At 40.5% G+C, this 23,249-nt stretch overlaps 2 protein-coding genes across 5 annotated transcripts in view; both read left to right on the top strand.

Moving 5' to 3' along the window:
* The window catches only part of ranbp2 (RAN binding protein 2), a 54,624-nt gene extending 43,757 nt beyond the window's left edge, over positions 1-10,867 (top strand). For all 3 annotated transcript variants that reach the window (XM_062067469.1, XM_062067470.1, XM_062067471.1), the window contains 4 exons: positions 1,347-1,501; positions 4,492-4,765; positions 4,841-5,196; positions 10,107-10,867. In XM_062067469.1, coding sequence (XP_061923453.1) covers positions 1,347-1,501; positions 4,492-4,765; positions 4,841-5,196; positions 10,107-10,412 — 1,091 coding nt within the window. In that variant the 3' untranslated portion in view covers positions 10,413-10,867. The remainder of the gene's footprint in view (positions 1-1,346; positions 1,502-4,491; positions 4,766-4,840; positions 5,197-10,106) is intronic.
* A 2,325-nt stretch (positions 10,868-13,192) lies between these two features.
* On the top strand, positions 13,193-23,249 carry tpt1 (tumor protein, translationally-controlled 1). Of its 2 annotated transcripts, none has more exons than XM_062067472.1 (6): positions 13,193-13,350; positions 13,778-13,845; positions 17,819-18,006; positions 20,391-20,496; positions 21,529-21,645; positions 22,992-23,249. In XM_062067472.1, exons 1-6 carry the CDS (start codon positions 13,323-13,325, stop codon positions 22,992-22,994), a joined length of 510 nt encoding a protein of 169 aa, XP_061923456.1. In that variant the 5' UTR covers positions 13,193-13,322; the 3' UTR covers positions 22,995-23,249. The 2 variants fall into 2 exon arrangements, with proteins under 2 accessions (XP_061923456.1, XP_061923457.1); XM_062067473.1 differs by lacking the exon at positions 13,193-13,350 and adding an exon at positions 17,452-17,504 and having other exon boundaries at positions 13,772-13,845.

The raw sequence follows: 23,249 nt of genomic DNA on the forward strand, positions 1-23,249 counted from the left end.
CGACTTAAAAGTACAAAATGACAAACTACATCCGTCCGTAGCTTCGTGTGTCCTTGGCTAGTGATAGCAATTCATTCAATGTTTATTAAATCGTAACAAAAATATGACTCCAAATTGTTCGATTGTTGTCTTGAACGTGCTCCCTGGGTCAAGACAGCGAGCGGTGAGTCACAAGCCTGAATGCCAAACAAATGCCATGAACTGATGAGCAATTTAAATTCAATATAACTATTAATTGTAAAACATGGACACTTCAAGTATATATATACAGTATATGTGTATATATATATGTTGTGTTAAACCATTAATGGTAAAATAAGCTAGCTAGTGGTTTTCTTGTTATATTTAGGGTTTGACTTTTTAATATTATTATTTTTTCGGTCAGTGGTCAACAAAATAAACAAACAGTTGTACATTCATAAATTGAACATTTTGCAGACAAAGGGTTTAGGCTGAAGTTGAACACTTATTGCGCCTAACCCTATAAACAATGTCAAGTCCAAAAATTATGACATTTCATGAGCACAACATATTATAAATACACCTTGTACACAACATAAACACTGTTCAATTATATACATAGTAAAGACATGTGAAATACCCTTGTACACGTGTTAGTTAAACCTTTGTGCCAATTATATACTATATACGTATATAGTATATAATTGGTAATTATGTACATATATACTATATACTTCCATTATTATTATTTATATCCCACATTTAGTTTGTAATTAACATTGATCATAGTATTAACTACTGTGTTGATTCAAGAGTGATATATTTTTCCATGACATTGGTCTTAAAGTGTTTATTAAATGTGTGAATGGAACTGGAACATTTGAAGGAATCATCCGAGCTGTTCCACAGATGAACCCCCCTGACAGAAACACATCTACTTTTTAAGCTCGTTTGCTTTCTGAAAGACAGCGGAACCTCTGAGGTCATAGGGACTCTCCCTAGGTTTGAACCTCTATTACATGCAGTAGTTACCATACCGTTACAAAATAACTTAAGACACTGCTGAATTGGACTAGGTAAAACTATGTATATTGATTATGGATTGATTTATTTTATTCAAATTTCACAATATGGATTTATAGGGCAAGATATTGATTGCACACAAAACATTATGGCCAACAAAGAAATATTCATACATTAGCCGCACCGTTGCATAAGCTGCAGGGTTCAAAGCAATGGAAAAAAGTAGCGGTTTATAATCCGGAAAATACGATAACTAAAGTGTTTGAATAAAACATAGTCTCAGCCTTTTCAAGTTTCAAAATCACTGAAGAATTTGACATGAATTAAAATGGATTGTGTTTTTCTTTTTTTTGTGTGTGTAGATTCCAGCTTCTCCTGGGCAAATGCAGGTGCAGCAGTATTTGGGGCGTCGGCGGCTGCAGCATCGAACGGCAATAACAACGAGGGCGGAAGTGAAGAAGGGGAAGGTCCTGAAAATGTTGACATACATTTTGAACCCATCGTGTCACTGCCAGAGGTACTTTGTTCACACGTCGTCTTGCTGGGCAAATGATCTAAAAGTTACCTCTAAAAAGACAAAGATACTCTCCTGCCTAATTTTGTTTAAGATGCCAGGAGCACCTGGTTTTAAGCCCTGAAAGTTTGATAGTGAAATGTGTCACAATGTTGTGTACGCCACCATTAGCTTGCTTTGAGAAATAACACACACACACACACACACACACACACAGCTCAGGCACAAGAGGAAAATGTATTGTCACTGTTCAATGCAATTCATGTTTGCTATCTCCAAATTGTATGATATCTTTAGAAAGACAATGGGGTTTTAGCTAGCCATTATTTTAGTAACGGGGAATCAGTTTGTTTGAGTAATGGGATAAAACTCTTGAGCCTCAGTGTATTTTACAAAAAATAGTTAATATGAACAAAAAATCCTCAGCTTACCATAACCGTATTTGTTAAAACATGCACATCAACATTTGAAAATGAACTTTAACATCCATCCCTCCATCCATTTTCTACCGCTTGTCCCTTTCGGGTTCGCAGGGGCTTTTGGAGCCTATCTCAGCTGCATTCGGGCGGTAGGCGGGGTACACCCTGGACAACATGTGCACATGAATAAAAATGGAAAATAATAATTTAGTAGTTAAAAAAAAAAAAAATCTAGCCTAAAACTAGGTAATAATTAAGTGTAACAACCAGGTTAACCTGGTTAAAAAGGCAAAGTATGATAATGCATTATACAGGGTACCCATGGGGTCTTAAAAAGTCTTAAATCCAACAAAGTGTAGTAGTGTAATAATGCTCATTGTCATTTCTGTGTTATTTATTTCACTAAATGATTCTTTGCTATCACTTTTACCATCATATTTGTACATATCCTATTTGCTGATGCTGTTCTATTGTTGTTGTTGTTATTGTTGTGTTTGCTGTTGTTGTTGTTTTTGTCTCTCTGTCTTATCCCCCCTCTTGTCCCCACAATTTCCCCCTCTGTCTTCCTTTTTTTCTCTGTCTATCCCCTCCTGCTCCGGCCCGTCTGCACCAAATGATAATATAAATACATTTAATAAAGTCAAATACAAATAAGTCATCAAGAGAAGTATCCCACACTTCTCTTTTGTAAAGTAAACATGTACAGCCGATATGGGCATCTATATCAACTATATGATTTGCCTGAGAATTCTGGACAGGACAAAAAATTAAAAAAATGAAATCCAACAATTGGAAATCAAGGCCTTAAAACAGTGTTTTTCAACCATTCAACCACTAGTGTGCCGTGAGATACAGTCTGGTGTGCCGTGGGAGATCATCTAATTTCACCTATTTGGGTTAAAAATGTTTTTTGCAAACCAGTAATTATAATCCGAAAATAATGTGCCATTGTTGAGTGTCTGTACTGTCTGGAGATCGGCAGACTTACCACGTTATACTCTTCCATATCAGTAGGTGGCAGCCGGTAGCTAATTGCTTTGTAAATGTCGGAAGCAGCGGGAGGCAGTGTGCAGGTAAAAAGGTATCTAATGCTTAAACCAAAAATAAACAAAAGGTGAGTGCTCCTAAGAAAAGGCATTGAAGCTTAGGGAAGGCTATGCAGAATTAAACTAAAACTGAACTGGCTACAAAGTAAACAAAAACAGAATGCTGGACGACAGCAAAGACTTACTGTGGAGCAAAGATGGCGTCCACAATGTACATCCGAACATGACATGACAATCAACAATGTCCCCACTAAGAAGGATTAAAAACAACTGAAATGTTCTTGATTGCTAAAACAAAGTAGATGGGGGAAATATCGCTCAAAGGAAGACTTGAAACTGCTACAGGAAAATACCAAAATAAGAGAAAAAAGCCACCAAAATTGGAGTATTGGGTGTTTTTTTTTATTTTTTATTAAATCCACATAAAAAACACAAGATACACTTACAATTAGTGCACCAACCCAAAAAACCTCCCTCCTCCATTCACACTCATTCACACAAAAGGGTTGTTTCTTTCTGTTATTAATATTCTGGTTCCTACATTATTTATCAATATATATCAATACAGTCTGCAAGGGATACAGTCCGTAAGCACACATGATTGTGCGTGCTGCTGGTCCACTAATAGTACTAACCTTTAACAGTTAATTTGACAAATTTTCATTAATTACTAGTTTCTATGTAACTGTTTTTATATTGTTTTACTTTCTTTTTTATTCAAGAAAATGTTTTTAATTTATCTTATTTTATTTGATTCATTTTTTTGAAAAGTACCTTGTCTTCACCATACCTGGTTGTCCAAATTAGGCATAATAATGTGTTAATTCCACGACTGCATCGGTTGATATCGGTATCAGTTGATATCGGTATCGGTAATTAAAGAGTTGGACAATATCAGCATATCGGATATCGGCAAAAAGCCATTATCGGACATCCCTAGTGTATATTGTAGCGTCCTGGAAGAGTTAGTGCTGCAAGGGGTTCTGGGTATTTGTTCTGTTGTGTTACTGTGCGGATGTTCTCCCGATATGTGTTTGTCATTCTTGTTTGGTGTGGGTTCACAGTGTGGTGCATATTTGTAACAGTGTTAAAGTTGTTGATACGGCCACCCTCAGTGTGACCTGTATGGCTGTTGACCAAGTATGCTTTGCATTCACTTGTGTGTGTGAAAAGCCGTAGATATTATGTGACTGGGCCGGCACGCAAAGGCAGTGCCTTTAAGGTTTATTGGCGCTCTGTACTTCTCCCTACGTCCGTGTACACAGCGACATTTTAAAAAGTCATACATTTTACTTTTTGAAACTGATACAGATAGTTTGTGATATTACATTTTAAAGCATATATCGGCAGTCGGATATTATCGGACATCTCTAATTATAAATTGTACTATTAGAATTTCTATTGCAGTCTTAATCTGATTCATGCCGCGCTCTACCACCATATTTTAGCGTAACATATTCTTACTAGCTAAAGCCTCAGTGGAGCAAACAATCCTTCCTCCTCCACTAAACATGTTCTCTTGTCTCAGGTGGAGACAAAGTCTGGAGAGGAGGATGAAGAAATCCTTTTCAAGGAGCGTGCCAAACTGTATCGATGGGACCGGGACCTGGGCCAGTGGAAGGAGCGTGGGGTCGGCGACCTGAAGATCCTCTTCCACCCGGCCAAACACTTCTACCGAATCCTGATGAGAAGAGAGCAGGTGTTCCGAGTGTGCGCCAACCACAACATCTCCCCAGCCATGGAGCTCAAGCCCATGAACACCTCCACTAATTCACTCATCTGGGTGGCTACAGACTACTCGGGTACACCCAACAGACCGTATTTGTTACACCAATCTTTTCCACGGTCCTGACGCCTTTCCTTCCTTCTCCCTCCAGACGGCGAGGGCTCCATAGAGCAGCTGGCGGTCAAGTTCAAAACCCCAGAGATCACCGAATCCTTCAGGAAGACCTTCTGCGAGTGTCAGAGCCGCTTACGCCAAACGAGCGGCGACTCCCCGTGTAGCGCCTCGCCGATGATGTCCAGGATCCAGGAGCACTCCAGAGACTCCAACCCACAGGTGTTCTTCACCGTGGAGGCCGACAGCCAACCTATTGGCACCATCACCATGGAGCTCTTCTCCCACATTGTTCCTAAGACGGCAGAAAACTTCAGGGTTCTCTGCACTGGCGAGAAAGGCTTTGGGCTACGGGGCTCCGTTTTCCACCGGGTCATACCAGACTTCATGTGTCAGGTGAGGAGAACCCTCCAGCCATACAGATACCAATGATACTTGACACATGCTAAGTAGTCGTATAGCTCAGAGCCAAATAACTTGGTACTTGACACATGTTAACCATTAACATTTTACAACAGGGGTGTCAAAGTCAAATGGACGGAGGGCCAAATAAAAAATTTAGCTACAAGCCGAGGGCCGGACTGTTCGAATGTTCATTGAAAAATTTTTAAATGACGCATATAGTCTAGTGAACCTAATTGAACCTACTGAAAACCTAACAAATATATTCCAATATGATCAGATAAATAAAGCAATATTTTCTTATGGCTCTGTCAGTAATCTTTAATTTTCAACAGACACAAAAGACAAATTTCCTTTATATAAAAATCCCCATAACATGAACATTAAATGAAAGAAACCGGTATTCAAGGCACCATCAGTAGCCTATATTTTCTATTTTAGCAAAAGTGGGCTAAATTTACTTCAAAGAAAAAAACAATAATAGCAATTTTCTATCATCCACTCAACTGAAATATTTTTAAAATATAATTAAATTGAAATACAATAAAATAAAGTGCAAAAATCTATAAATCAAAAACAACACTTTGTTTAAGGAGAAGTAACATGCAGTGAAAACAAATATTAAACTTTAACTTTTAAACTTGAATTGAGTAAAAACTCTAAATATGTGATTGCACAGTAATGTTCACATTAAACCCCCCTCCTCCCTCCGTGGGAGGGAGGCGAGTTGGGTGCCCGAAACCCCCCGCTGGTTTCGGCCCGCCCCTTGGCGCGCGTGGCACGGCGGGCTCCGCGACCCGACGGCTGGCCCTCGTGGCTTGACGGCGGGCGCGTCCCGACGGGCCGCGCGTAGGGGTCAAACGCAGAAGTCTCAGGGCCTCGTGGTGAGGGGGTGGCCTGCGGGTTTCGGCCCGCTTGACCCCCCCGCTCCGCTTGGCGCGCGCGGCACATGACGGGTTCCGCCACCGACGCTCGGGCTGCAGCCCGACGGTGGTGCGGGCCCGGCGGTGACGCGCGGTTTGGGGAAACAAAGCAGAAGTCTCAGGGCCTCGGGGCCGGGTTTCGGCCCGCCCCCTTGGCGCGCGTGGCACGGCGGGCTCCGCGACTGACGGCCGGGCTGCAGCCCTTCGGCCGGCAGGCGCGTCCCGGCGGGCCGCTCGCCCCCTTTCGGAACCTTGGACCGGCATCCGCTTGGTGCGTGTAAAAGATCTGCGGTCTGCGGGCCGGTTCTAATAATAAATCAAGATCATCCCAAGGGCCGTAAAAAACCTTCTCGCGGGCCGGATATGGCCCGCGGGCCTTGACTCTGACATATGTGTTTTACAATGCTCACATTAGCATGCTAACTTTTTTAGCTAATTTTGCAGCCGTACAGCTCAGAGCCATATAACTTGGTACTTGACACATGTTAACCATTAGCATTTTTCAATGCTAACATGCTAACATATTTAGCTCATTTTGCAGCCTGTAAAGCTCAGAGCCAAATAACTTGGTACTTGACACATGCTAACTATTAGCATTTTACAATGCTCACATTAGCATGCTAACTTTTTTAGCTAATTTTGCAGCCATATAGCTCGGAGCCAAATAACTTCATTCTTGACACATGTTAACCGTTAGCATTTTACAATACTCACATACGCATGCTAACTTTTTTTCTAGCTAATTTTGCCGCCGTTCAGCTCCGAGCCAAATAATTTGGTACTTGACACATGTTGACCGTTAGCATTTTTCAATGCTAACATTAGCATGCTAACTTTTTTAGCTAATTTTGCAGCCGTACAGCTCAGAGCCAAATAACTTGGTACTTGACACATGTTAACCAGTAGCATTTTACAATGCTAACATGCTAACTTTTTTAGCTCATTTTGCAGCCGTATAGCTCAGAGCCAAATAACTTGGTACTTGACACATGTTAACCATTAGCTATTTTACAATGCTCACATTAGCATGCTAAATTTTTTAAGCTAATTTTGCAGCCATATAGCTCAGAGCCAAATAACTTCATTCTTGACACATGTTAACCGTTAGCATTTTTTAATGCTAACATTAGCGTGCTAACTTTTTAAGTTAATTTTGCAGCCGTATAGCTCAGAGCCAAATAATTTGGTACTTGACACATGTTAACCGTTAGCATTTTACAATACTCACATACGCATGCTAACTTTTTTTCTAGCTAATTTTGCAGCCGTACAGCTCCGAGCCAAATAATTTGGTACTTGACACATGTTAACCGTTAGCATTTTTCAATGCTAACATTAGCATGCTAACTTTTTTAGCTAATTTTGCAGCCGTACAGCTCAGAGCCAAATAACTTGGTACTTGACACATGTTAACCAGTAGCATTTTACAATGCTAACATGCTAACTTTTTTAGCTCATTTTGCAGCCGTATAGCTCAGAGCCAAATAACTTGGTACTTGACACATGTTAACCATTAGCTATTTTACAATGCTCACATTAGCATGCTAAATTTTGTAAGCTAATTTTGCAGCCATATAGCTCAGAGCCAAATAACTTAATTCTTGACACATGTTAACCGTTAGCATTTTTTAATGCTAACATTAGCGTGCTAACTTTTTAAGTTAATTTTGCAGCCGTATAGCTCAGAGCCAAATAATTTGGTACTTGACACATGTTAACCGTTAGCATTTTTCAATAATATGCTAACATTAGCATGCTAACTTTTTTTTAGCTAATTTTGCAGCCGTACAGCTCAGAGCCATATAACTTGGTACTTGACACATGTTAACCGTTAGCGTTTTACAATACTCACATAAGCATGCTAACTTTTTTAAGCTAATTTTGCAGCCATACAGCTCAGAGCCATATAACGTGGTACTTGACACATGTTAACCGTAAGCATTTTTCAATGCTCACATTAACACAGGGGTGTCAAAGTCAAATGGACGGAGGGCCAAATAAAAAATTTAGCTACAAGCCGAGGGCCGGACTGTTCGAATGTTCATTGAAAAATTTTTAAATGACGCATATAGTCTAGTGAACCTAATTGAACCTACTGAAAACCTAACAAATATATTCCAATATGATCAGATAAATAAAGCAATATTTTCTTATGGCTCTGTCAGTAATCTTTAATTTTCAACAGACACAAAAGACAAATTTCCTTTATATAAAAATCCCCATAACATGAACATTAAATGAAAGAAACCGGTATTCAAGGCACCATCAGTAGCCTATATTTTCTATTTTAGCAAAAGTGGGCTAAATTTACTTCAAAGAAAAAAACAATAATAGCAATTTTCTATCATCCACTCAACTGAAATATTTTTAAAATATAATTAAATTGAAATACAATAAAATAAAGTGCAAAAATCTATAAATCAAAAACAACACTTTGTTTAAGGAGAAGTAACATGCAGTGAAAACAAATATTAAACTTTAACTTTTAAACTTGAATTGAGTAAAAACTCTAAATATGTGATTGCACAGTAATGTTCACATTAAACCCCCCTCCTCCCTCCGTGGGAGGGAGGCGAGTTGGGTGCCCGAAACCCCCCGCTGGTTTCGGCCCGCCCCTTGGCGCGCGTGGCACGGCGGGCTCCGCGACCCGACGGCTGGCCCTCGTGGCTTGACGGCGGGCGCGTCCCGACGGGCCGCGCGTAGGGGTCAAACGCAGAAGTCTCAGGGCCTCGTGGTGAGGGGGTGGCCTGCGGGTTTCGGCCCGCTTGACCCCCCCGCTCCGCTTGGCGCGCGCGGCACATGACGGGTTCCGCCACCGACGCTCGGGCTGCAGCCCGACGGTGGTGCGGGCCCGGCGGTGACGCGCGGTTTGGGGAAACAAAGCAGAAGTCTCAGGGCCTCGGGGCCGGGTTTCGGCCCGCCCCCTTGGCGCGCGTGGCACGGCGGGCTCCGCGACTGACGGCCGGGCTGCAGCCCTTCGGCCGGCAGGCGCGTCCCGGCGGGCCGCTCGCCCCCTTTCGGAACCTTGGACCGGCATCCGCTTGGTGCGTGTAAAAGATCTGCGGTCTGCGGGCCGGTTCTAATAATAAATCAAGATCATCCCAAGGGCCGTAAAAAACCTTCTCGCGGGCCGGATATGGCCCGCGGGCCTTGACTCTGACATATGTGCATTAACATGCTAACTTTTTTAGCTAATTTTACAGCCATATAGCTCAGGGCCAAATAACTTCATTCTTGACACATGTTAACCGTTAGCATTTTTTAATGCTAACATTAGCGTGCTAACTTTTTAAGTTAATTTTGCAGCCGTATAGCTCAGAGCCAAATAATTTGGTACTTGACACATGTTAACCGTTAGCATTTTTCAATGCTAACATTAGCATGCTAACTTTTTTTTAGCTAATTTTGCAGATGTACAGCTCAGAGCCATATAACTTGGTACTTGACACATGTTAACCGCTAGCATTTTTCAATGCTAACATTAGCATGCTAACTTTTTTAGCTAATTTTGCAGCCGTACAACTCAGAGCCAAATAACTTGGTACTTGACACATGTTAACCGTTAGCATTTTTCAATGCTAACATTAGCATGCTAACGTTTTTAGCTAATTTTGCAGCCGTTCAGCTCAGTGCCATGTAACTTGGTACTTAACACATGTTATCCACTGGCATTTTTCAATGCTAACATTTGCATGCTAACTTTTTTAGCTAATTTTGCAGCCGTATAACTCAGAGCCAAATAACTTGGTACTTAACACACGTTAACCACTGGCATTTTACAATGCTCACATTAGCATGCTAACTTTTTTAGCTAATTTTGCAGCCGTACAGCTTAGAGCCATATAACGTGGTACTTGACACATGCTAGCTGCTGACATGCTAATGTTAACTTTTTTAGCTAATATTGCAGCCGTACAGCTCAGAGCCATATAACGTGGTACTTGACACATGCCTCTGACACGTTCTCCACCGGTCCCACAGGGAGGCGACATCACCAACAGTGACGGCACGGGTGGACGGTCCGTCTACGGCGCCAAGTTCGAGGACGAGAACTTTGACGTCCGGCACACAGGCCCGGGCGTGCTGTCCATGGCCAACCGAGGCCGTGACACCAACAACTCCCAGTTCTTCATCACACTGAAAAAGGCGGAGCACCTGGACTTCAAGCACGTGGCTTTCGGCTGGGTGCGACAGGGCATGGATGTTGTGCAGCACATGGGGGAGCTGGGCACCAAGGGAGGCGTCCCCACCAAGAAGCTGGTGATCACGGACTGTGGACAGTTGTAGACTTTTACAGGTTTGAAGCTTGCTTTATGGAATTAGCTTTCTGTGGTCATAAGGTGTCAAAATCAGTTTGCTAAGAAATTATGGGAGGTGGCACTTTTGATCGTCTGACAGTAAAATCTCTCAAATGTAATTGTATAATTGTACATTACCTTTTTTTTTTTTTTTTAAAGTGTTTTTTGTTTTGCATGCTCTGGTACTCTACACACATTTTTGAGTAGCACTGTTTCTTTACAGCCGTGCAACTTCCTGTAGATGGCGCTAGACTGTCATTTCATTATTTGTGCCCTGACACACGTTCACTGAGGTTTATGTACACCATCATTATGAGAAACAATAAAGTGTTTTCATGTAGATATTTTATGGTATTTAATACTCTGGATACTTTAATACGACATGTTGCTAGGGTGATAAACATTAATAAAAAAGTTAGGTTATCATTCCTACAGAGTTCTCCACGATTTGGCTTCTTTTCCTGTGGTAACCATCCAGAAAAAACAATCCTGTCATGCAGGTGTGTCCAAAGCATGTTCTGAAAACACTGTTACAAAAAGAAATGTTATTAAAAGACCAAACAGGTGAAATGTAACATGACAAAGTTGACCAATAACACAAAACTGCCATTTAGGCTTTTTTTTTCCTTTAGAATTGTCATTGCTCAAAAAAAATTACGAATCAAACTCAATGTTATGAATTATTGACCTATCCAAGGCAGTGTTTTTCAACCTTTTTTGAGCCAAAGCACATTAAGGCGGTCTGTCATAATGTTTTTTAGCAATCGTCCCACTGGGGTGAGTTTTTCCTTGCCGGTATGTGGGCTCTGAACCGAGGATGTCGTTTCGAGGATGGACTCTCACAATATTATGTTAGATCCACTATGGACTGGACTCTCACTATTATGTTAGATCCACTATGGACTGGACTCTCACTATTATGTTAGATCCACTATGGACTGGACTCTCACAATATTATGTTAGATCCACTATGGACTGGACTCTCACTATTATGTTAAATCCACTATGGACTGGACTCTCACACTATTATGTTAGATCCACTATGGACTGGACTCTCACACTATTATGTTAAATCCACTATGGACTGGACTCTCACACTATTATGTTAGATCCACTATGGACTGGACTCTCACTATTATGTTAGATCCACTATGGACTGGACTTTCGCTATTATAATAGATCCACTATGGACTGGACTCTCACTATTATGTCAGATCCACTATGGACTGGACTCTCACAATATTATGTTAGATCCACTATGGACTGGACTCTCACTATTATGTTAGATCCACTATGGACTGGACTCTCACAATATTATGTTAGATCCACTATGGACTGGACTCTCACAATATTATGTTAGATCCACTATGGACTGGACTCTCACTATTATGTTAGATCCACTATGGACTGGACTCACACTATTATGTTAGATCCACTATGGACTGGACTCTCACTATTATGTTAGATCCACTATGGACTGGACTCTCACTATTATGTTAGATCCACTATGGACTGGACTCACTATTATGTTAGATCCACTATGGACTGGACTCTCACTATTATGTTAAATCCACTATGGACTGGACTCTCGCTATTATGTTAGATCCACTATGGACTGGACTCTCACTATTATGTTAGATCCACTATGGACTGGACTCTCGCTATTATGTTAGATCCACTATGAACTGGACTCACAATATTATGTTAGATCCACTATGGACTGGACTCTCACTATTATGTTAAATCCAATATGGACTGGACTCTCGCTATTATGTTAGATCCACTGTGGACTGGACTCTCACTATTATGTTAGATCCACTATGGACTGGACTCTCACTATTATGTTAGATCCACTATGGACTGGACTCTCACTATTATGTTAAATCCAATATGGACTGGACTCTCGCTATTATGTTAGATCCACTGTGGACTGGACTCACAATATTATGTTAGATCCACTATGGACTGGACTCTCACTATTATGTTAAATCCAATATGGACTGGACTCTCGCTATTATGTTAGATCCACTATGGACTGGACTCTAGCTATTATAATAGATCCACTATGGACTGGACTCTCACTATTATGTCAGATCCACTATGGACTGGACTCACAATATTATGTTAGATCCACTATGGACTGGACTCACAATATTATGTTAGATCCACGATGGACTGGACTCTCACTATTATGTTAGATCCACTATGGACTGGACTCTCGCTATTATGTTAGATCCACTATGGACTGGACTCTCACACTATTATGTTAGATCCACTATGAACTGGACTCTCTCATTATTATGTTAGATCCACTATGGACTGGACTCTCACAATATTATGTTAGATCCACTATGGACTGGACTCTCACACTATTATGTTAGATCCACTATGGACTGGACTCTCACAATATTATGTCAGACCCACTCAACGTCCATTGCACCCGGTCTCCCCTAGAGGGGGGGTTTAACCACATCTGCAGTCCTCTCCAAGGTTTCTCATAGTCATTCTCATCGACGTCCCACTGGGTTGTGAGTTTTTCCTTGCCCTTATGTGGACGCTGAACCGCGGATGTCGTTGTGGCTTGTGCAGCCCTTTGAGACACTTGTGATGTAGGACTATATAAATAAATATTGATTTTTCTCTAAATTTGGCCCCCCCAAGTTATAATAATTGTCCAGGCCTGATCTAAATGTACTGTCATGAATCACACATGTACACGTGTAATACCACTTTTGGCCACAGTTAGGGCGTGGCAGCAAAGCGCCAGACCCAACCCACGATGACGTCATCGGGATGTAAATAGTCCGCATCGAGGCCCGCTCGGTCTTTTCCATCTCCTGTTAGTGCGGGCCGGCGGCTCCTGTCCTGTCTCCCGAACCTTTAACACCAAAGCGGCAAAATGATCATCTACAGGGACATCATCTCGAGTAAGTAGTCCTCATTTCGCCACCTTCCCGCCGGTACGACCCACACAAGTTGTTTTATCGGTTCGTAAAATAGTTTGGTCATGCGCGCTACTTGACTCGTGCTAGCCAATGCTAATGCTAATGCTAACCGGATGACGCCATAACATTACCATTGTTTGCCTTTTTCCGTCGACGCTATTTGGGCGTGTTACTCAAACGGTGAATTAATTCTCGTAAAAAGTGTGGTTTTAATAACGGGGCGAGGCGGCTTTTTTTCCCCCGTGAACGCTCATGGCGTGTCGGCGTCACGTGGCAGATGTGCGGGAAATGTTCGCTGCTAAATTTAGCATGTTGAAGCTAACATTAGCATGCTAAAGTTAGTCGTAACCGGAGTCTGTTTATGGGTTTTTTTCCTCCCGAATAATCGTCACGTTTCCCCCCCCCGCAGATGATGAGCTGTTTACAGACGTCTACAAAATCACAGACACCCCCATCTTCTACGAAGTTGAAGGAAAGGTGAGTCCATGGAACTTAAGGCCAAGTCCACACGAACACGGGAGAGTTTCAAAAAGACATATTTTGGTGGTTAAAACTGTCTCCATCTACACTGCAAAAAGTCAGTGTTCAAAAACAAGAAACAAAAATGACGGGTATTTTACTGGAACTAAGCAAAATTATCTGCCACATTCGGCTTGTGAAAACTTTCCAGAACACGTACAATTAGCTAACCTCAATGAATCCAAATATAGCTTAAAGGCCTACTGAAAGCCACTACTACTAGTCTACCCCAGGGCAGCTGTGGCTACGAAAGTAGCTTACCACCACCAGGTGTGAATGAATGATGGGTTTTTAACATGTAAAGCGACTTTGGGTACTTAGAAAAGCGCTATATAAATCCCAGGTATTATTATTATTATTACTACCGACCACGCAGTCTGACAGTTTATATATCAATGATGAAATCTTAACATTGCAACACATGCCAATACGGCCAGGTTAACTTATAAAGTGCAATTTTAAAATTCCTGCCACACTTCCGGTTGAAAAACTCCTTTGGATATGATTTATGCGCGTGACGTCACAAAATCCACGGAAGTGGTTGGACCCCGTCGAACCCGATACAGAAACCTCTTGTTTTCTTCGACAAAATTCCACAGTATTCTGGACATCTGTGTTGGTGAATCTTTTGCAATTTGTTTAATGAACAATGGAGGCTGCAAAGAAGAACGTTGTAGGTGGGATCAATCGGTGTATTAGCGGCTAAGTACAATACTTACAGCAACACAACAAGGACTACTTACTACGCCTAGCCGATGCTTGCCGCCAAACCCACGGATGAAGTCCTTCGTCGCGCCGTCGAACGCAGGTGAGCACGGCTGTTGATGGGAAGATGAGGGCTGGCTGGCGTAGGTGGAGCGCTAATGTTTTTAGCATAGTTCTGTGAGGTCCGGTTGCTAAGTTGCTAAATTAGCCTTAGCGTCGTTAGCAACAGCATTGTTAAGCCTTACCAGGCTGAGAATTTTTAACCTTGTAGTTACATGTACATGGTTTAATAGTATTGTTGATATTCTGTCTATCCTTCCAGTCAGGGGTTTATTTATTTTGTTTCTATCTTCATTTGAGAACGATGCTATCACGTTAGCTCAGTTGCTAAGTGTGTCACCGATGTATTGTCGTGGAGATAAGTCACTTTAAATGTCCATTTCGCGTTCTCGACTTATTTTCAAGAGGATGTAGTATCCGAGGTGGTTTAAAATACAAATCTGTGATCTACAATAGAACAAGGAGAGTGTGGAATCCAATGAGCCAGCTTGTACCTAAGTTACGGTCAGAGCGAAAAAAGATACGTCCATCACTGCCTCTCCAGTCCTTCACTGTAACGTTCCTCATCTACGAATCTTTCATCCTCGCTCAAATTAATGGGGTAATCGTCGCTTTGTCGCTCCGAATCTCTCGCTCTATTGTAAACTACGGGGAATTGTGAGGAATACTAGCTCCTGTGACGTCACGCTACTTCCGGTACAGGCAAGGCTTTTTTTTATCAGCGAGCAAAAGTTGCGAACTTTATCGTCGATTTTCTCTACTAAATCCTTTCAGCAAAAATATGGCAATATCGCGAAATGATCAAGTATGACACATAGAATTTAGTTTTCTACAGATACTGCACAGTAACACAACACAAGTGGTGTACATCAGCTGCAGCGCGCACAAACACGACCATTCGGATTTAAAGAGTGAGAAAAGGGAAAAAAACTCAGTTTCTAGTTGTTTGGTTGCGTCAGTAATGAAAACCTCAATGTCATTTAGTCGTGCAACCCTAGTTCCGGGAGAAACTGACCCGTTTCCTATTGATGCTATCCTCAGTGTGGTGTGTTATGTTGAAGTGTCTGGTACAGATGAAAGATCTCTTCAAGTTTAGACGTGTGTGTGTGTACCGGCCTTAAAGGGGCTGTTCAGATCAATTGTTCAAAGCAAAAAATAAAACCAAAACACCATTTGGCTAGCTCGTGTTACCATTAGTAGTGTAACAGAACACATTTGTGGTAAAACGCTCTATATTTTTCATAAATACTAGGTTTGCGTAGCAAAAAAAAAGTGACTTGAATAAAATGATTGGTGTTTAAGGCGGTCACTTGCCCTGTATCGTCAACACGTATGCGCAGAGGGCGTGCACACACAAAAAAGCAATCTAAAGAACAATTTGCAGTCATGTTATGATAGAACATTCAATGTCCGCAAACACTAACTATCCAAATCGCTATTATTAGCTGACACCCAAAGCTACTAATGCACATGCATGTGTGGCGAAGGTACGTCATTGGTCCTCGAAGCCAAAAGAGGGCGGGATATAGTGCGTAGAATACATGGGAAATTTAGCGACAGACATCTTATAAGGGTACGCAGCATCGAGCGCTACTGGCGCTGACAAGACGCAGGGCCGCCATCTTGGAGTGGTGAGCCGCTCCACTCAGTGCAATTCATTTGGCTAGAGCAATGAACTGTCTGCGCATTTAATTCATCTTACCTCACTGAATACCACTGATTTTCACGCGGGTTTTTGTCGTACATGTTTTATTATTTATAGTTTGCTTAACAGTAATAGAATATTCTTATATGCTATAAGTGACCAGACGTCCGAGATCAAAACTGTGAATATCCTCCCAGAGAAGGGGGGGAAAACAGTCAGCTATTTTTAAGTTGAAGAAACAATATGATTAGGTTATATATACATGCGTATATCCTACATAAACAATGTATGAATACATTAGATATCTATATACTGTATCTTAGGGACCTATAGACTGTATCTCTGTTGCAGCAGCAGATAATTTATTCTGTCTTGACACTTTGTATTGATATTTTGTATTACATTCTTCCCTTAAATGATCATGTTTACAGTGATTGTTTTATATGTATTTTTTATGTATGTCGTTTTGGATAAAAGTGTCTGCCAAATACTTAAACATAAACTAACACCTGAAAGAAAGTCTTTATATCAGCTAAAACCACCAATCTATTTCACTGGATTCAGAATAAAGCCAAATTCTTTCTTACAATCTTTTTCTTCATCATTTATTTCAACTTTGTTATTCAAGTATGACATTTTTAATACTCATATTTCAGTACTATTGAAGATCTTTGCTCCTTCTCAACTCTGTGGTAATATTCTTTTCACAAAATACAACCAATAGTACGTTAATGTTAAATCTTACTTGTGAAAAGTAATCCCCCGATTCCTATTTTCAACAGTCCGCTCATTTGAGCAGGAAAACGCTGAACCACCACTTTGTTTTCTACCTGTCAACTGTCAGTTTAGGCTGCTCATCACCACTTCAAGATGGTGGCCGAATTTCTCGTGTCACAGCAGCCAATGCTGCGTCTACTTATAACATGTCTATGGTTTGCGCCCTCTCGACATCTGTGTAAATGTGTCAAACTGCTCCTTTAAGTGTGATTGTAACAGCCATGTTCTGTGAGTACTTCATCTCACCCTTGACACCTGACCCAGGTGGAGATTGTAGCGCAGTGTTGATCTTTCACCTAGATACTTTATTCATTCACAACTTGGCATGAGAAATTGGCGCAGAACTTCTGCTTTCTGCTTCTCCATTTCACACACAGATATCGTCGAAGCTCCCAGTCCACTCCAACTTCATCCTGTGTAGTGCAATCAGGTTTATAATCCACAACTCCACCGTTAAAAGGTCGATGTAATCTGTCTTGCATGCCGATTTTGCCTTGACGCTTACTTTGGGGTGTTGTGGAACGGTGGTGAGGGGTCCCTTTTTGGAAAACAGGAAGTGTTTCTGCTCTGTTTGTTCAGTTCCACCTTAATAACTATTACTTCCTAAGATGGGACTTTCATTGGCCCCAAAAGATGAACAAAAACGTGGTTTACTAATTTATTAACCCCATTTCAAACACTTAAGTAGTAAAGTTCTTGCGGTACAAAATGTTTTCAATCTACTTTGTCCCCGCTTGTTTATAGCACATCACCATGGCACACGGGGACATCGACGGTTCTTTAATCGGAGCCAACGCGTCCGCTGAAGAAGCGGCGGAGGGCACGGACTCGTCATCGGTCTCTGGCATTGATGTGGTCCTCCACAACAAACTGCAGCAGACAACCTTTGATAAGAAGAGCTACATGGGCTACATTAAGGAGTACATGAAGAAGTAAGTACACACCTTTACATGCAGACCTTCACCATGGCAGGATAAGGATGGCTATGCAAAACAAAAGTAAAACTGAACCTAATTGGTCCAAATTGGTTGCAAATTAATAATTATAATCTGCAAATAATGTGCCGTTGCTTAGTGTCTGTGCTGTGTAGAGCTCGGCAGGGTAACCATGGAATACTCCACGTCAGTAGGTGGCAGCAGGTAGTTAATTGCTTTGTAAAAGTCACAATGTGTCGGGTGAGACAAGGATTGTGATCCCAATATGCAGACCACAGCGAGAGGCAGTGTGCAGGTAAAAAGGTATGTAATGCTTATTCCAAAAATTAACAAAAGGGAAAGGAAAAGGCAATGGCTATGTAAAATGAAAGTGAAACTGAACTGGCTACACAGTAAACAGAAACAGAATGCTGGACGACAGCAAAAACTTACGGCGTCTGCAAAATACATCCGTACATGACATGACAATCAACAATGTCCACACAAAGGAGGATAGCAACAACTTAAATAGCTTTGCATGCTAACACAAAGATGCGGGGTATAGCGCTCAAAAGAAGACATGAAACTGCTACAGGAAAACACCAACAAAACAGGAAGGGCCACCAGAATAAGACAAAAACTAAAGCATTACACAGGAAAACGCCAACAAAGTCAAAATAAGGCACAACGACCTGGTGGAGTTTCATTTTTTAATGAAAAAAGTGTGCCTTGCCTCAAAAAAGGTTGAAAAACACTGCTCTACCCAATCAGTCCAGGCATGCACAAAGATTACATCACTTCCTGTAAACTTATTTTACGGCACTCAGTCACTGTTACCATGGTTTGTTTTCATTACAGTATTTTTCGGAGTATAAGTCGCACCGGACGGAAATGCATAATAAAGAAGGAAAAAAACAAGTCGCACTGGAGTATAAGTCGCATTTTAGGGGGAAATGTATTTGAGAAAAGCCAACAGCAAGAATAGAAATTTGAAAGGCAATTTAAAATAAATAAAGAATAGTGAACAACAGGCTGAATAAGTGTACGTTATATGAGGCATAAATAACCAACTGAGAACGTGCCTGGTATGTTAACGTAACATATTATGGTAAGAGTCATTCAAATAACTATAACATATAGAACATGCTATAAGTTTACCAAACAATCTGTCACTCCTAATCGCTAAATCCCATGAAATCTTATACGTCTAGTCTCTTACGTGAATGAGCTAAATAATATTATTTAATCTTTTACGTTAATGTGTTAATAATTTCACACATAAGTCGCACCCCAAACTATGAAAAAAAACTGCGACTTACAGTCCGAAAAATACGGTACAAATCTTGGAGAGCACATCGATGTAAGCCACACCCACTAAATTTGAATAGAAAAATATAATTTTCCATATATTGGCTAACCTGACTCTCGCCAGATCCTTGTAGTTGGCTGAGCTCCACACAAGGATCTGGGACTTCTCAATAGGAGATGTATTTCAGAAGGCGGGCCTTGTTAAAAAAAAAAAAATTGTATGTGATTGGATAAAGCAGGTGTCAGTTATCTTCAATGAGGAGCTACTTCAAGTACTCACATGGAAATCAGGCTGTGACGCTGGGAAATCCAAACTTTGTCGGAAGAAGAGCCAAAACATCCTTACCACCAATAAATGCCTTCAAAACACTTCTGTTCATCTTTTAAATAATTCATATTTGATAGATTGGCCAAAACAGTTGCAATAGCAGAATCAATGTCAGCACACGACTCTTGTTGTTTGAATCAGTAGCTTCGGTGCTACGTCACATCTATGAAATCCTGATTGGTTCATTATTTTTTGCTATCTGGAAGGAGTTTGCCTTCGAGCCCAGATCCTTGTGTAGAGCTCAGCCAATTACAAGGATCTGGTGAGAGTCGGGTTATGTATTAGCTGCACCGGATATATATACTTTGTGAAATGATTTATTTACACAGAAAGATTTTGTAAATGTTTATTGACGTACCTTAATTGTTTCCAAACGGTGTCTGTAACACTGCAGTAAAACGGCCGATCAAACAAAACAAGTCATGGTCATGGACCCACTAGCTGCGGAAGCTAGCTCTGCATTTAGCTAAACAGACTCGGTAACTCCACGGTGACGTTTTGGTGACGTCAGGACTTGTGTGCGTTTGTACTGGATTCTCATTAGGATCAAATTTGACTTGGAATCTAAACAGCTGATTGATTGATTGAGAAGATTATTGAAATCAATCAATCAAAAAGCTGGAACAAATATGTCCTGCAGTGTAAACACAATCATAGTGAAAGCAGAATGTAGCACACAGGAACTTTGCAGCAAGAATGTTGGCCAAAGACTCCAAAGTTGTAAGAAAGTTTGTTGTCTTTAATGAAAGTTTGCTTTCACCTGCAGAATCCGGGCCAATCTGGAGAAGACTAACCCAGAGCGTCTGGAGAAATTCATGGCAGACTCCAACTCAGAAATCAAGAAACTTATCCCAGAAATTAAAAACCTGCAGGTGGGCACATCACCATTGTCACATCATTTTCACCATTGTCACATCATTTTCAACATCATCACCATTGTCACATCATTTTCAACATCATCACCATTGTCACATCATTTTCACCATTGTCACATCATTTTCAACATCATCACCATTGTCACATCATTTTCACCATCACCCTCATTTTCACCATCATCACATCATTTTCACCATCACCACATCATTTTCACCATCATATCTTCACCATCATCACATAATTTTCACCACCATCATCACATCACCATCACATAATTTTCACCACCATCTTCACATCTTTTTCACCACCATCATCACATCACCATCACATAATTTTCACCATCATCACATAATTTTCACTGTCATCATCACATCATTTTCACTGTCATCATCACATCATTTTCACCATCATATCTTCACCATTATCAAATCATTTTCACCATCACATAATTTTCACCATCATCACATCATTTTCACCACCATCACATCATTTTCACCATCATCATCACATCATCTTAACCATCATCACATCATTTTCACCATCACATCATTTTCACCACCATCATCACATCACCATCATCACATCATTTTCACCATCATCACATCATTTTCACCATCATCACATAATTTTCACCATCATCATCACATCATTTTCACCATCATCACATCATTTTCACCACCATCATCACATCACCATCATCACATAATTTTCACCATCATCATTACCATCATCACATAATTTTCACCATCATCATCACATCATTTTCACCATCATCATCACCATCATATCTTCACCATCATCTTCACCATCATAACATCATTTTCACCACCATTATCACATCTTGATTGTCAACATCATTTTCACTATCATATTCACCATCACATCATTTTCACCATCATCACATCATGATTTTCACCGTCATTTTCACTACCATGATTCTCACCACCATCATTTTCACCATCACATCACATCATGACACGGTCGCCATAACAACACGTTGTGTGATGGCATCCCAATGTGTCCTGCAGTTCTTCACAGGAGAGTCCATGAACCCAGACGGCATGGTGGTCATCCTGGACTACCGCGAGGACCAAGTCACACCTTTCTTGCGCTTCTTTAGGGACGGTCTGGTCGAGGAGAAATGTGTAAGTAGTCTTTGTCCACTCTTACTACTAGCAACTCTTTCTAAACCGCTTACAGCTGAGGAAAATAGACATTTTATTATTATTATATATGTTTTTTTAACCATTTCTGAAAATAATGGTTAGTCAAAAGAATGAATAAGAATTTCAACTGGTTTTTTTGCTTCTTTTTCAAAATATTGCGACTTTAAAAACTTATTTCATATTTCAACAGGTTTTTGTGGGTTTTTTACAGTTGAAGTAACATGACTCATTTATATTTAGACTTGAGCTGATGTGGATGATCAAGTATTATTATTAGGATCACTAAATGGGTTAGAAAATCACCTTTGGGTTGCATGGAGATGTTCTATATTTATTTTTTATTTTTTTTAATGGTATATTTTTTTAAACTAAGAAATTAATTTAGAATCGGGATGAATAAAAGTCGCAATTTAAATGAGAATTTTTTGTGTGTGCACCCGACTACCTGAAGTCAACTTTTCCCACTGAGGGTTGCAGACTGAAAAATGCAATCTTATTTTCCCTTTTCAAAACCATATCAGGTTGATGGTAATATTCCCTCTATTTTGCTACATTGTTGATTACATGTTGTTTTTGGAGCAATGACACAATTAAAGTCTAAATATAATTTGCATGGTAGTTTTAATATTGCAACCTTTTCTTGTTACATTTGACCAGTTAGCTTATTTTGTAATATTCCTTGTAAAAAGTGTCTTAATCTACGTGATGTGTTGTCATCCCTGCAGCAACCAGTTAGTTTATTTAGTAATATTCCTTGTAAAAAGTGTCTTAATCTACGTGATGTGTTGTCATCCCTGCAGCAACCAGTTAGTTTATTTTGTAATATTCCTTGTAAAAAGTGTCTTAATCTACTTGATGTGTTGTCATCCCTGCAGCAACCAGTTAGTTTATTTAGTAATATTCCTTGTAAAAAGTGTCTTAATCTACTTGATGTGTTGTCATCCCTGCAGCAACCAGTTAGTTTATTTAGTAATATTCCTTGTAAAAAGTGTCTTAATCTACTTGATGTGCTGTCATCCCTGCAGCAACCAGTTAGTTTATTTAGTAATATTCCTTGTAAAAAGTGTCTTAATCTACGTGATGTGTTGTCATCCCTGCAGCAACCAGTTAGTTTATTTAGTAATATTCCTTGTAAAAAGTGTCTTAATCTACGTGATGTGCTGTCATCCCTGCAGCAACCAGTTAGTTTATTTAGTAATATTCCTTGTAAAAAGTGTCTTAATCTACGTGATGTGTTGTCATCCCTGCAGCAACCAGTTAGTTTATTTAGTAATATTCCTTGTAAAAAGTGTCTTAATCTACGTGATGTGTTGTCATCCCTGCAGTAACCAGCTGGACCACCAGACAAACTTATGTTCCATCATGGCCGCCACTCGGGAACCTTCCTTCTTCATCATTGCTGCGTCACGATTAGTGATCACACCAAGAAGGAAGGAATGTGCTGAAGGTTTCAGGATTTGGACTTTGGATGTTTTAGCAAAAACACGACAACTCAACTTTTGTCCCACTGGATGACTTTCTGATTACATTCAAAATTCATCTCCTCTGGTTTCATTTGAGAATAAAGATGACTTCTACCGCTA

The sequence above is a fragment of the Entelurus aequoreus genome, linkage group LG13 (genome assembly GCF_033978785.1).
Source record: "Entelurus aequoreus isolate RoL-2023_Sb linkage group LG13, RoL_Eaeq_v1.1, whole genome shotgun sequence".
In the NCBI taxonomy this organism is placed as follows: Eukaryota; Metazoa; Chordata; class Actinopteri; order Syngnathiformes; family Syngnathidae; genus Entelurus; species Entelurus aequoreus.

Excerpts from the sequence above, each read along its gene's own strand:
- tpt1 (XM_062067472.1), top strand. The coding sequence starts at position 13,323 with ATGATCATCTACAGGGACATCATCTCGA. Across the intron at positions 13,846-17,818 it reads TCTACGAAGTTGAAGGAAAG|CACATCACCATGGCACACGG; the intron begins GTGAGTCCATGG and ends GCTTGTTTATAG. Across the intron at positions 18,007-20,390 it reads ATTAAGGAGTACATGAAGAA|AATCCGGGCCAATCTGGAGA; the intron begins GTAAGTACACAC and ends TTTCACCTGCAG.